Raw genomic sequence first — 14,432 nt, forward strand, 5'->3', positions numbered from 1 at the left:
AGGTGTCCTATATCTATTTTACTACAAGAAAACCAGGACTAAGTGATAGATGACATACCCAGGTGGAGGGGCCAGGAGGAGCCACGTCCTCTCACAGAACTGACATAATAATACAAGCTTTTTAACTTCATCAAATTAGTATTTTTAAACTTTTCAAATATCCAGTTAAAATATTTCTGTTGTGAACACTTTCAAACATATACAAAAATAGAATTATACAAAAGATGCTTGTGTACTTATCACACAGATTCAATGGTGGCCTAGACTTGCAGATTTACTTCATATGTCACTTAAAATATTTTCTTTTCTGTATTTTAAAACTAATCCCAACATTATCTCTTTTCAATCCCTTCAGTATGCAGAAGCTATAAAGAAAAAGGAGAGAACATTTTTTTATATTACCACAATGCTATATTATCACACCCAACAGAATAAAAAATGTAATTCTTTTTATGATCTAATATGTAATCTATAATGGCTTAAAAATGTCTTTCTCCTAATCAGGATACAAACAAACACTATACATTACATTTGGTTGTCAGGCCTTTTAAGTATAAAAAGGACATTTTAACAACAAGAAAGTAAGAAAGGCATACTTTTAAGGACACAACCCCCCCACAGTCTGTTCTACAAGTTTAGATTTATGAAATTCTCCCACCCTCTGCCTTATTTTTCTCTGCTGTGGTGTGGCCCTGCGAGGAATCCCTGAATCAGACTGTTGCAGAGTCAAGAGTGGCAGAATAGGGCTGATTGCTGTCTCTCCTGAGCATCTCCTGCCCTCCCACCCCACAACCATGATAAGTGTCCAGTCTGTTATCATTGTTGTCTGAGCCATAGTTTCCAGTTGATTCGGAGTCTTAAATCCAGAATCACACTCATGATAAATTGAGCAGTTTTCATTTGGGAAGCCTGTAGGGGAAGACCAAACAAAGCCTTTTCATTTTGATCTTACGTACCTGCCTTATAGAATCATGGGAATCTACCCCCAAAACCAAGAGCACACTGTATACACTGTATGTTAGCCATCTGGACAATAAATTATATTAATAAAAAATAAATAAGAATTCACTAAAGAGATGACTCTATAGTTGTAGCAGAAGTTGGTTGTTAAGTGGTTGCTAAGGGTGAACAAGCCAGTCTGAGACAGCTTGTAACATGTCTGGAGCAGAAGAAGGACTAGCAGTCACCTATAGAGGTGTAGTGAAAAAAGCACTGGATGAGGCCAGGACTGTAAGATATGGATTCAAGTCCCAGTTCTGCTGTGTGACCTTGGGCAAATTGCCAAGCTTCTCTGAGCCTCGGTGGGAAGTGCTCTTCCCATTGTGCTTCTGTTTTCCCAGGAATAGTGGGTTGTCCTCTGAGATAATACGTAAACATACTTTTCAAAACACTATTCAAGGATAAATATGATAGGAATGTTGTAGAAGCAAGAAAGATATTTGTACCACTTCAGTCACACCCAAGGGGACTGCCAACCTGCTTACCTCTAGAGCCAGACTGCTTTATCTCCTTTCTCTGCCCTGGGCTATAATTAGGCAAAAATATCACCCTTTCATTGGGCAAGATCTAACTGATCATTATTGCAGAAGAACACAGGAAGCTTGAACATTATTATTTTAGCTTCTAGTTCCACGATTTTAATACAAAAAAAGGAACAAGACAAATCCAGCAAAGATTTAATATTTGTATCTGCCAAGGAAGGCTTTCTTATCTAGTTGAATGTAGTCTCAAGCACTGTGCCTTAAATTAGAAGGCATAGTGCCTTGATCCTTCTTCTGATGCATCATTAGCTACGAATCACACCAATTAAACTACAGCCTGTGCCTCCCAGCTCTGAGCCTTTCACCCAACCTACCAGCAAAATCTTTAGAGAATCACCATTGGCAGCTAGGTCCTAATGATATCAGCAGTTTCCATTTTCCCCACAGAGTTTCATGTTACCTCTCTCACGCACAATGCCTTATGTGGCTTTATTTCCATAAACAAGATAGAAATCAAATTCCACAGCTTTTGCGACAAATTGCAGGTACCAGGGAAATATTCTTCTAGACATTGGGATTTTAAAAAGGACTATATTATATGAATTGTTTCTCTTATCACTTCATACTAGGCTATTCAGTTTATCAAACATGTTTATATTTGTTTCTTCACTTGATGCTTACAACAAACTTGTGATATATTAATATCATCCCCATTTTGTAAATGAGGAACATAAAGCTTCAAGAGGTCTTAGTCTTTTTTCTTTTTCATTTATTGAACATTCTACTCCATTCCTGCACTGAGTATACTATTCACAAATGCCATTGCATTTAATCTTCAAACGATCTGATAAGGTATGTACTGTTATACTATTGTACAGATGAGAAAAACAAATCTTCCCCAGGCTGAATAACTTGCACAAAATCCATATTGAGAGTCAGTAGTAAACTTAGGAATCAAAGTTGAATCATATTTGCTTTATCGTTTTTTAAAGAATAACATTACATCAGGCTATTGTCAATTGCTGGAAGACAGTGGCTTTGCCAAATTCAAAAAGTTTCTTTGCTGACTCTGTTTTGCAATAATCCTGATAATTAAAAAAAATTCTGCCTTTGTGAATCTATAAAACAAAGCTTGCATGAAGCCAAATTGAAATTTGATGTATCTAATTTTCAGAGTTGTGTGCCTATTGTGTGAAATAGCTGGTTAGGGATTCAGACTGTCGTTTGCCTATAAAACTAACTTCATTTTCCACATTAAAGTATTCCTAAGCATTTGGCTGAAACCTCTTTGAAGGGTCTCCAGCCAAGTTGCATAGAAAACTGTTCAAGTCAAAACAAATGATCCCAATTCTGCTGAGAGAGATAGAGACAAAGAGAGACAACATACCTTAATTCAACATGTTATTAAAAATTATTCTAAAAGGTTTGATCTACTCCATAGTAGAATTGGCCAATTAAAGTATCAATTTTCTTTCCCTGAAATTTTTGTTTAACTCACCCAATTCAACAAACATTTACATTAGGATTTATTAACTGATAACTATGTGTCAAACTCTGTTTTAGGTTTTAGAGATACAGAAAAAAAATATGACAATGTCATGCCCTCATGGTGTCCACAACTGAGTTCTTAATGCTCAGTGCTAGAGATGTACAAGAGATTGGTATATACATCCCCTTCTTTTGTGGAATGCAGGAAACATAGCAGACCTACCCTATTGTCTAGGATTCCCGATTACCTTTCGATTCTAGTGAATTCAGTTTTTAATCTGTTTATCTCTTTCTGTTGCTCTCCATTTCTCTGCATGTCTCTGTGTATGTCACACACACACACACACACATGCATGCACATGTATACATTAGCACAGTAGCTTGGGTCAGAAGTAAGCCAAATGACATCTGTAAATGTTTAGCAGTGGAAAATTCCATGTCATCGCTTTAACACAGGTGGCAGCCTGTAAGATAAGTTAAGTAAGGGGTTGAAGTAAAGGGCTAGTAAATTCCAGTGGCCAGAGGTCAGCACTCTTAAAGGCAGGTGGGCATTCTGATGTATATACGGAAAGAAAACCAGTCTTCTAAAATAGTCCATAAAAACAGCACCCTTCCCAGCATGGCAACTTGAAAAGTAGTCAGAGTAAAGAAGCTCTAAGGCACCTTTAAAGCCTACTATAACATGGCAGGAACTTTTCTGTGCCTGTCTGGCTCTGAAATCCCAAGGCAACTAAGAAAAGAAGAGGTGGTGAAATGGGAACAGTTGATTATTTTCTGAGCTCCAAATAAATATGGTTATTTTTCTATCATATAGAAGAATTTTGACAAAGGATTGCTTCTTAGACTTGAGATATATATAACCTGTCATCTATCCCTGACCCTCATATATATGTTATTTTGTTAAGAGCCTAGTATGGAGAATGCAGTAATGTATTTAGTGTTTCTTGCTTTAAATACTTTATTTATCAGATTACAGTGATTATGAGGCTCACATCTTCCTCCTTCTACCCATAAGTTTCAGCTTGTGACATCAGAATGAGTCTTGTATCCACCCTCTCCAAAAAAAAAAAGAGTGCTATTATTGTTATTAATTGATGGCTCTTTTAAAAATCAATACTGCTTACAATGATAAAAATGAATTATGCCATATTAGATATTCAGGACAACATCTTATAGGGGCAGAGATGACTTCCCCACTCAACGTATGAGGAAATCATTATCTCTGAGAGGGTTAGGAATTTTCCCAACATCACCCAGAGCCAAGACTCAAATCCAGCAAAGATATCCCAGGGCACTACTTTAAGACCCTTTCTGCTCTTCTCCCTCCACCAGAAACCATATAGACTTTCACAAAAATTTAACCTGCCTCAGTTTCTCCATTGTAACACAGGTCTGGCTGTGTTGGCTTCTTCCCACCACGGAGATATCCCATTACCATATGGAAAGTACTTGATACCACTCACAAGGGGCAGATATTTAAATGGAAAATGCTCTTTTTTCTATTCACAGCAAGAAACCAGAAAATTAAAGGCAGCAAAGCATCAGCCTGTGAGCCCCTTGAGGCAAAGGTCTTTCCAGTGAATTTGGTGTCCCTAGCAATTAGCATTGTGCCTGGCATGTAATAAACCCTGAAGAAATGTTTGCTGAATAAATGAAAGAAGGATGTTTCCCCCAAAGAAATGGAAGCTTTTATAATTGCTCAAAGTTACCTCATCCCTTGAGCAGTGATTAGATGTCGTGCTAAAAATTGATGTAAACTATTCTTCTTGCATCTTTCCCATACACCCTTTCTGGACCCTGGTGACAAAGAGGGTCATGTCCAGGTAAACAATATTGTGACCCCAGTAGACTATACACCATTGACGTTTGCCCCAGCCCGTTGGAAGGTGCCCCAAAGCTTGAAATTCCTTAGCTTATGAACCACTAAGAGCTTCTAACTCAGGTTTGTCTATTAAAAGCATCACTTCTTAGGCATGCAGTAGGTGGCCTCTTCAAACTACTTTTCCTGTGGTGAGGAAATGGTAACTCAGCGGGAAAGCAGCCTGTGTCGCTTAGATATGCAGAACCCCACTTACAGCCAATGATTTCACCAGTTGTTGTTAAAGCTGTGCAATGTCCATAATGAGCAAGTAGGAATAGGATGCTACTGTCCTTAGTGCCAGTAAGGACTACATATGCCTTTATTCTGACGGGAGCCACCATGGTAATAACAGCAACAACTATTTTATATTTGCAAAGTGCTTCATGTCAGATCTCATTTTGATTCTCAAGACCACTTTTTGAGAGGAATATCACAATTTTGCAGATGAACAAACTGAGGTTCAGAAACTACCCAAGGTCCCATGGGTAGCATGGGTAGCCAAAATCAAAAGTAGCAAGTGACAGGCTTAAGATTTAAAGCTGGCCTCCTAACCCAGAGTTCTTAACTCCCCTACCCTCTGCTCACTGCTTCCTCTGATAACACAACTGTGAGTCAGCAGCATGAGGTTATAACTGCAGAGGAGGGCCCTCCTCACCAATTCACTTGGAGAAGGATATGCCCAGAACTTCATGCTGTAGTCTAACCCACTGAGCTCATCGTTTCCATCTCTATGACACAGGCTAGCCATCTGAGCCTTGCAAATGTGAACAGCTGGGCAGCTTTAATCAGTTCGGATTAATCCTACTGCATTAAACAACACAAGCCCCCTCACAGAGGCAATGCCTCCTTTCCAGTGTCAATGATAGAGTGGATTTGCATTCTGGGTCTCCTCATTCACTCTTGACAAATTGCAGAAGAAGACAGTGTATAGCAGAGCCTCTTCTCCTGTGTAGTATCTGGTGTTCACACCCTTGCCTTTCTCCATCCAAGTGTCCATCAGTAGTTCAAACTCAAGAAACTGATAATAGGCAGAGTGAGGCTATAATAAGGGGGCTCTAGGAGTAGACACAGGTTTCCTTTCTACTTGTTATAGAGGGGGGTTATGACTTTTGCAAGCAATGAACAAGAATAGGTGTTGAATTACATGTGAAAATTAACAGGGGGGATTACTAGTCATTACCAAGAGCCAACCCTTGAAGTCCATCTGCTCTCTTGTAACCTTCCCAACACATGTTGAAGTAGAAACAATTCTTGTTCCCATTCTACTCATGAGGAAATTGAGCCCAGAAAGGTTAATAACTTTCATAGTGGTACACAACTAGTAAGTGGCAGAGCCAGGATTCTGACCCTGTCTGTATAACCACATTTTGTACCTTGTTTACTGTTATCACCCATCATGTCCAACCAAGTGAAAGCAAGGGACACAGTCCCAGTGTGAATGTGTCTAGTCAGGAACAAGTGGATTTAGATGCCCACCAAAGGGGATTTTTTTTTTAATTGGTTCATCATACGTAATGGAGAGAAAGAACTAACTGGAAGTAATGTTTCTTGAAACTCCTCTAAAACATTTGCCTCGAAGTTGGTTTTCAGTGGTTTGCTTCTTGTTACACACACACACACACACACACACACACACACACACACACACACAAACCCAAGAAGCACAAAATAGATAACTCGTTGATGCGCCTGGATGGCTCAGTCATTTAAGTGCCTGACTCTTGGCATTCAGGTCATGATCTCACATCACAGTTTGTGGGATCGAGCCCCACCTCAGGCTCTGTGCTGACAGCTCAGAGGCTGGAGTCTGCTTCGGATTCTGTGTCTCCCTCTCTAACCCTCTCCTGCTCATGCTTTCTCTCTCTCTCTCTCTGTCTCTCTGTCTCTCTCTCTCGCTCACACACACACACACACACACACACCACACAAATAAATACAAAAACATTAAAAATAATTTAAAAAAAACTATATGCCAAACATCTGGCACAGTCCTGAGTCTAGGAAAGAAGGAATAATAGGCCCTGAGGTTTGGGGATGAGAGATGGGTGAAGCATCCCCACCCTCTAAGGCATTTGTACTGCAATAAAGAAGTTCAGCATGCACATAATCAGTACAGTATATGAGAAGAAGGAGAGCAAGATGTCAAGTGAGAGAAGTAGAGAAATGAGGATGCCTTAGGTTCTAAAGGAGAATTATGGTGTTATAATAGATGTTACGATACAATGGAAACAAGTTGGACTCACAGAGATGCAAGGTTGACTCAGTGACTTTGGCGAAGTTAGTTTACCTCCCTGAACCTGTTGCCTCATCTCTAAAACGGTATACCTACCTCAGAGCTTTGTTGGGAGAAATAATAGAATATTTGCATTCTGCAGCACAGATGCTAGCCCATTGCAGGTGCTCAGGAAACATGAATTCCCCTTTAGATGATATAAAGATTAAGATTAAATGGTGTGGTAGTGTTAGATTTCTGTTTTGTTGAAAAGTGAGATTTTCAGTACTATTATAAAACATAGAGTTTACGTACCTGCTTTCTTGTTTATTTCTAGAGCACTTCTAACCATAAGCTCACTCATCTTTGAGAAGCTAGAGACATCACTCCTCTTCTATGTCTGTCTGTCTCTCACACACACATACATATTTATAAATCCAGATCTTATTGCTTCTGCTCTAGTGAAATTACTTGCATTTACATTTTCTTTTTTTTTAATTTTTTTAATGTTTTTAATTTTTTTTGTTTTTATTTATTTTTGGTGGGAGAGAGAGAGAGAGAGAGAGACAGAGCATGAGGGGGGTCGGGGGGGGGGCGGGGGGAGAGAGAACGAGACACAGAATCTGAAGCAGGCTCCAGGCTCTCAGTTGTCAGCACAGAGCCCGACATGGGGCTCGAACTCATTAACTGTGAGATCATGACCTGAGTTCAAGTCGGACGCTTAACCAACTGAGCCACTCAGGAGCCCCTTTTTTTAATGTTTATTTATTTACTGAGAGAGAACGTGCAAGCAGGAGAGGGGCAGAGAGGAGGGAGAGAGAATCCCAACCAGGCTCCACACTGTCAGCGCAGAGCCTGATGCAGGGCACAAACCGCGAGATCATGATCTGAGCCAAAATCAAAAGTCAGACACTTAGGGGCTCCTGGGTGGCTCAGTAGGTTAAGTGGCCGACTTCGGCTCAGGTCATGATCTTGCGGTCAGTGAGTTCGAGCCCCGCGTCGGGCTATGTGCTGAGAGCTCAGAGCCTGGAGCCTGTTTCAGATTCTGTGTCTGCCTTTCTCTGACCCTCCCCTGTTCATGCTCTGTCTCTCCCTGTCTCAAAAATAAATAAAACGTTAAAAAAAAAAAAAGAGACACTTAACCAACTGAGCCACCCAGGCGCCACAAGTTTTATTTTCTAAAAAGGAGAGAAAAGGGGCACCTGGCTGGCCAAGTTGTTGGAGTATACAACTCTTGATCTCAGGGTCATGAATGAGTTCAAGCCTCACATTGGGTGTGGAACCTACTTGAAAAAATAATAATAAAATGAAAATAGAAAGGCGCGAAGAGATGGGTAAGCACTTTGGAACATAGGATTTGTGATTAACACAACTGTCAAAGTGAAAAAGTTGGGGGCAGGATGTATTCCAATTAAGACAAATTCAATATAGTACAGCACAGCACTTTCCCATCCACAGCAGGGAGTACAAACACTATAGAATATGGTGTAAAACAAACATTTCAAAAGCAAGGCAGAAAACATTTGGGGGATCTAATGAGCCATACAATAAGGAGAACACAGTTTACTATGAAAGCAAGTAGCCTGTTGTGACATATAAAGTGTGGCATCCAGAAGAGACTTCCAAAGTGCTGATCAGATATAGGTTAAGTATCAGGGAGGTATTTCCAACATGTGACATGCCTGAGATGGGAAGAGCACAGAGATTCCTGGACAACAAAAACATTAGTGGGATTTGGGAGTGGCAGTAATTAGACAGAAATAAAGCCTTGAAATTAGATAGACTAGCCTTGAAAAAAGAAGTCCCACAGGAGAAGCATGTTGTCTTTCTTCATTAAAAAACCTTAAAATTGAAAAGAGGCAATTTCAGTACCTGTAGGCATTCTATAACTGAACTCATTTAATGATTCTGCTCACGTCCTCATTCATGGTTCGCTCAGAAAATGTTTATTGAACCCCTGTTATTAAATACCTCATGCATACTGGACACCGTGTTAGGAACAGGGAACTCCACGGGGAGTGAGTTGTGGCTTCTGTTCTCAGAGAGCTGAGTCTAATGGGGAAGATGGGCAACTGCATAAATAACTGCAAATTGGTGTGGTAAGTACAAGAAAGTAGCAACGTGGCCAAATGGGGTCAGGGACTGGCACTCAATTAAGATGCTTAAGTGGGGGAGCAGAGGTGGGATTTTAGGATTTTATCACAGGAGTGAAGTCATAAAAGTTGTGGGGAGGGAGTCCTGGAAGCAGATGGGGAATTTAGTGGTTCTTGGGGGCGATGCCTGATATTTACAAAGTGATGGTGTGGAGCATGATCAGAGGACGCTAAAAAATCCTGCTTGGTGTCCCAGGCCACATTACATTCTTCTCTGAGAAATGCTAATGCGGGCTATCTGACGTCTGTGCAAAGCTTTGACCAGTACTTGCACTACAGCGCTCTATTAACCTGCCATAAATGTGCTCACGTTAGACTGAGATCCTGTTTATAACAGCAAAAAGCCGGATGGGCCTAACTATCTTATGATGTAGCAACTGTTAAATAAATTACAATCTTAATCATGTGATGCAATTAGGTGTATTAAGAAATATATTTAGGGGTGCCTGGGTGGCTCAGTGGATTAGGCGTCCAGGTCATGATCTCACGGTTCATGAGATCCGACCCCACATCGGGCTCCGCGCTGACAGTATGGAGCTTGCTTGGGATTTTCTCTCTCCCTCTCTCTCTCTGCCCCTCCCCCGCACTTTCTCCCTCTCCCTCACTTTCTCTCTCAAAATAAATAAATAAAAATAAACTTTAAAAATATATGTATATTTATGTATTTGGGAGAAGCCAGGAAAAGATCCAAGTTACACAGTTAAAAAGGGAGAAAAAGGTATTAGCATAATATATATTTATGATCTCATATGTATGTGGGGATATGTGTGTGTATATATTGAAATAAGCTGATAAATGCCTGTGCAAGTCCAGGACATAATACGTATCTCCAGAATAAGCTGTAGTGAAGGACAGCAGTGAGAGGGAAGAAAGAAGGTGGGGAGGGAAGAAGAGCCAGATGTCCTCTCAGTTTTTATTGTTTTTCTGTATACTCCACATTTTTACAACATTCATGAACTTCATTTTTCGATTTAAGGAAGAAATAATGCCCATGAAGTACTAAGCACAGCATCTGCCATGTGATGGCAATAAATACTAATCAACTCTTACAATGGCAAGAAAACGTGACTCACCCCAAATGATTTCAATCTGCATACAGTGTCATAGCAACGGTTATAAATGCATGTTTTCTCTCTCTGTCAAAAAGGAATGAAATAAATATCATAAATTATGATCAATAGATTTTAGGTTAAGTATGGGTTCTGCTTATTTAATCATTTAGGATTTAATCATTTAAAGCTAAGTTTTGAAGAGGAAGCCTTCCAAATCTAGATAACACAAGACTTTGCTTAAGCACCAGAAATTTCCAGTCAACTTTTATGGTTTTATCTTTGGAGTACTAAACTTTAAAAATATTTAACATTCAAAGGTCATTATCCAGTTATCTATTTATCATTGGAAACCAAGGTCAAGTCTTTTCTTTTGTGAAATCCCACCCCATAATAACCAATAGTCAGTAAATTGAATTTAAATTTAATTTTGTGGAACTTTTATTATAAAGAAGTTGAAACACTGTAAGTAGATCATCTTTTACTATGTTCATTTAGTCATTCTTGTTTTTATGAAAAGTTATGAATAAATTAAATTGAAAATCAAATTGTTTTTTGAAATGTACTAAGGAAATACTTTATGATGAATTTCTTTCTAATTAAAAGAACCATTTATAATTTGAACTAGCATTTTCACATTTATCTCATGAGTAAATTGGCCTTTTCACCTATTGGATTTCACTAAAGCAAGATACTGTGTGCCAAGGAGATACTAGAACAAATTGTGATTAGGAATATCAAAACTTCAAAAGCTTTTACTTTTTACATGCTGATTGTGTTAATAAGTATCTTAAAACCTATTTGTGCTATCTTTATTTTTATTGGACTGACATATGGGAAAAATATTTTTCATACGAAGAAATAGTATGATATGTAACTATATTTTCTTGATTTTTTTTAGACCCATATGTTTGAAAGTTTCTAAAATATATTTAAAACAAGACTGTCCTCTACCCCGATTTCTAATGTCAGTCTCCTAGAAACTGATTTAACTATATTATGTATCTTAGAATTGGATGAAGTTTGATATATGGACTTTTTCTATTAAGATTATAGGGCAAAATTGAGGTATGCCCCAAATGATCAGTTTCTAGCGACCTATAGCAGAAAAAAACTTAGTCAAATTAAAAGGCAATTTTTTACACAACTCATCACCAAACACTTGATTCTCTGGTCTATCAAGCTGAAAGTTAACTGTAGACTCAACCTCCCCTCCCAATAACATTGATAATTCCTTGAATCCTTGTTTTATTTGTGGATCTTGTTTTTTTGTTTGTTTGGTTTGGGTTTTGGTGGTGGGGGGGGGTGCCCTCTTTTTTAAAGTAAAGTTTTTATTTTAAGATAATTATTGTGTTACATGCAATTGTAAGAAATAATACAGGAAGATCCATACACCTTTTACTCATAGTTTTGCCCAATGGCAACATTTTGTAAAACTATAGCACATTATCATAAACAGGACATTGACAATGATGTAATCCATCAATCTAATTCTGCTTTTCCCAGTTTTATTTGTACTCATTCATGTGAATATATGTGAGTGTAGTTAGTTGTATGTCATTGTTTCACATGTGCAGTTACCTGTATCCATTACCACAGTCAAGACAGCACATTTCATCACCACAAGAATGCCCTGTGTTGCCCATTTATAACCGCACATACCTCCTCCCCCAGGACTTTTCACATGTTGGGAATTTGATGGCAGTATGTTTTCTAGTTACATTTTGGGAAGTCACTGATTTATCCTTTTCTTCGTGTAAATGTCTGCAAATAAATAATACTAAACAAGTGATCCCTCTGTATTCACTGCTTTGAGTTGTGCATCTCCCTGATGCTTGGCAAAGGACCAATATCAGGGGCAAGTAGCTGCCTTGGCTGTGCACCATATCTACTTTTCTGAAGGCACAGGACCAAATCTACCATCTTTGTTTCCATTCCCAGATTACGCTCGATTTGAGGCCAAAATCCATGACCTACGAGAGCAGATGATGAACCACAGCATGAGTTCCGGGTCCGGGTCCCTGCGAACCAATCAGAAACGCTCCCTCTATGTCAGGTAGGCAACGGAGCATTTCTTACTGTGATCTGCACTTTGCGTGCAATCCAGCTTGGGGAGATAAAGACAACACCTTGTAGGAACGGAACACATGTTCTTATTAACCCATGCTCATCAATACACCACTGTGAGACCTTAAGTTTAACCACTTTGAAGAAATTTTTGAAATGTTATTATGTCAAATTAGTTAAAAGCCTTGCTTTTAACATGTTATTCTTTGAGAATGTTATGGTCTACGGTCAAGTTCTTAGCACAGGTTGCAGTAAGAATAATGAGAAGAAACATTTTCATTCCTGATAATCTTAATCTTAAATTGAATATATGGACCAAAGCCTTGAACATTTTCTTACCATTTGTATAGGAAGAAAAATTCTTATATCACCTTTTGACCAGCTTGATATATATTGTATGAACTTTGGTGTATTGATTGGAAATCAAAAGCACTCTGTTAAAGATTTATATGCTTCTTCCAACAAGTTTCGGTGGAAAGATTTTCTTCCATGGTATCTTGTGAGTAGTCGTTTCTCAGCTACAAAAGTTGTTCCATGCCCTGACAAAACTCATTAATTTACCAGATAAAAAATGACTAATTGAACTTGAAATGCCTTCCAGTCTTTCATCACTGTAGTTAATTCTTGAGAAAGATCCACCATCACTGAACTATCACATGTACTTCTTAGTGCAGGCCCCCTATGTTCCTTCCAAAACATACTTCATTAGTGCTGACTGTTCTTTTTAAAATAATGTTAAGTATTAACAACCAAAGGGGGGAAGTGATATCTAATAAATTGTTAGAATGAATCTATGTGCCCATCTTCACTGCATTCTCCTCACCCTACTCAGCCCCACAATCTGGTCTGACTCCCATCCAAGGTCATATCCTCCTCACCTGAAATTTCACTGTCTTTTCCTAGCATGAAGTGTGTATTATGGATACTAAATTATGTACGTGAATTGACTTGTTCTCTTGATTCCACTTTGGCTATGAGGTTATCTTTTAAGTATATCAGGTAGGCACTGCAGGGCCAAGAAAGGAGCAGGATTCCAAAAGGTGGCAGGTTCTCAACGGCCTTGATTTGCTGGCCACTGGGACAAGCATAAAGTCCCTCCTCATTCCAGGGAGTTCCAATACTTCAGAAGCCCTGAGATTTAAAATAAAAACATGATGAAACAAAACACAGGCAGTTAGTGTTCCAAATTTGACTAACTGAATTTCACAAGATTATGTGAAGTGTAATCTGCGACAGGAACTATTAAGAATCACCCTGGAACATGTCTTGTAGTAAAGTCACAGATGTGCTGGGAAGTGACTTTCTTTTTTCCTTATTTGCTTTATATTGCTGGTCCTTATAATACAAAATATTTTTAAATCTTGAAATGTTTTAGTCTTGGGTAGCATGTTGGGAAAAGCCAATTGAGTTAATAGGATAGAAATAAATCAGTTAATGCAAATGAAATGGTTATATAGAATCACACTGGAAGGAAAAATTACCATATTATTGGTACCTTGTTAAAAAATAGAATGCATAAAAATGTTAATGTACCAGAAGAACTTTGCTGAAAATATATTGGTAATAGTTTAGTCTTTTGAATTGTGGAAGATTAGGAAAATTAAATGAAGTGATATAGTGATATAATATAAAACTAATAGACCTATTTGAAATAGTATTAATCTGACCCAAACTTTTATGCTCTAAAATGATAAATAAAAGTATGGCATACAAAAGAGATGAAGACTTAAGGTAATAAGGAATGTTATCTTGTTAACATTCTAATAGGTGGAAGTCGTATTGAAAGGAGGAACCTCTCTTAAATGACGCTCAAAAATAGCTGACACTTCATGGGAAATTCTCCAAATGATCTCTCTACTGTACAAATATGGTTTTTGGTTTCCAAAGGTATAATTATTAATACTTATTCAGTACCAAGAGGGCTGACCTTAGCGTCTGAATGACTCTTGGAGGCATAAAATTGGAAGAGATAGGGGCCATAGAGTAAAATCAGAAGGAATGAACTTACAAGACCCCCCGGCCTTGTTCTCACGTGATGTGATAAAACTGACACCCCCACCCCAATAACAGCAACAAAAAGGCAACCAAATGGAATGAACTAGCAAGACTTAAAGGGAATTC

At 38.5% G+C, this 14,432-nt stretch overlaps 1 protein-coding gene across 2 annotated transcripts in view; it reads left to right on the forward strand.

Annotated features, from left to right (window-relative positions):
- Positions 1-14,432, forward strand: part of DLG2 (discs large MAGUK scaffold protein 2) — a 780,826-nt gene that overhangs the window by 617,652 nt on the left and 148,742 nt on the right. For both annotated transcript variants that reach the window (XM_032595102.1, XM_032595101.1), the window contains one exon: positions 12,186-12,300. In XM_032595102.1, coding sequence (XP_032450993.1) covers positions 12,186-12,300 — 115 coding nt within the window. The remainder of the gene's footprint in view (positions 1-12,185; positions 12,301-14,432) is intronic.

Source organism: Lynx canadensis, chromosome D1 (assembly GCF_007474595.2).
Source record: "Lynx canadensis isolate LIC74 chromosome D1, mLynCan4.pri.v2, whole genome shotgun sequence".
Classification (NCBI taxonomy): domain Eukaryota; kingdom Metazoa; phylum Chordata; class Mammalia; order Carnivora; family Felidae; genus Lynx; species Lynx canadensis.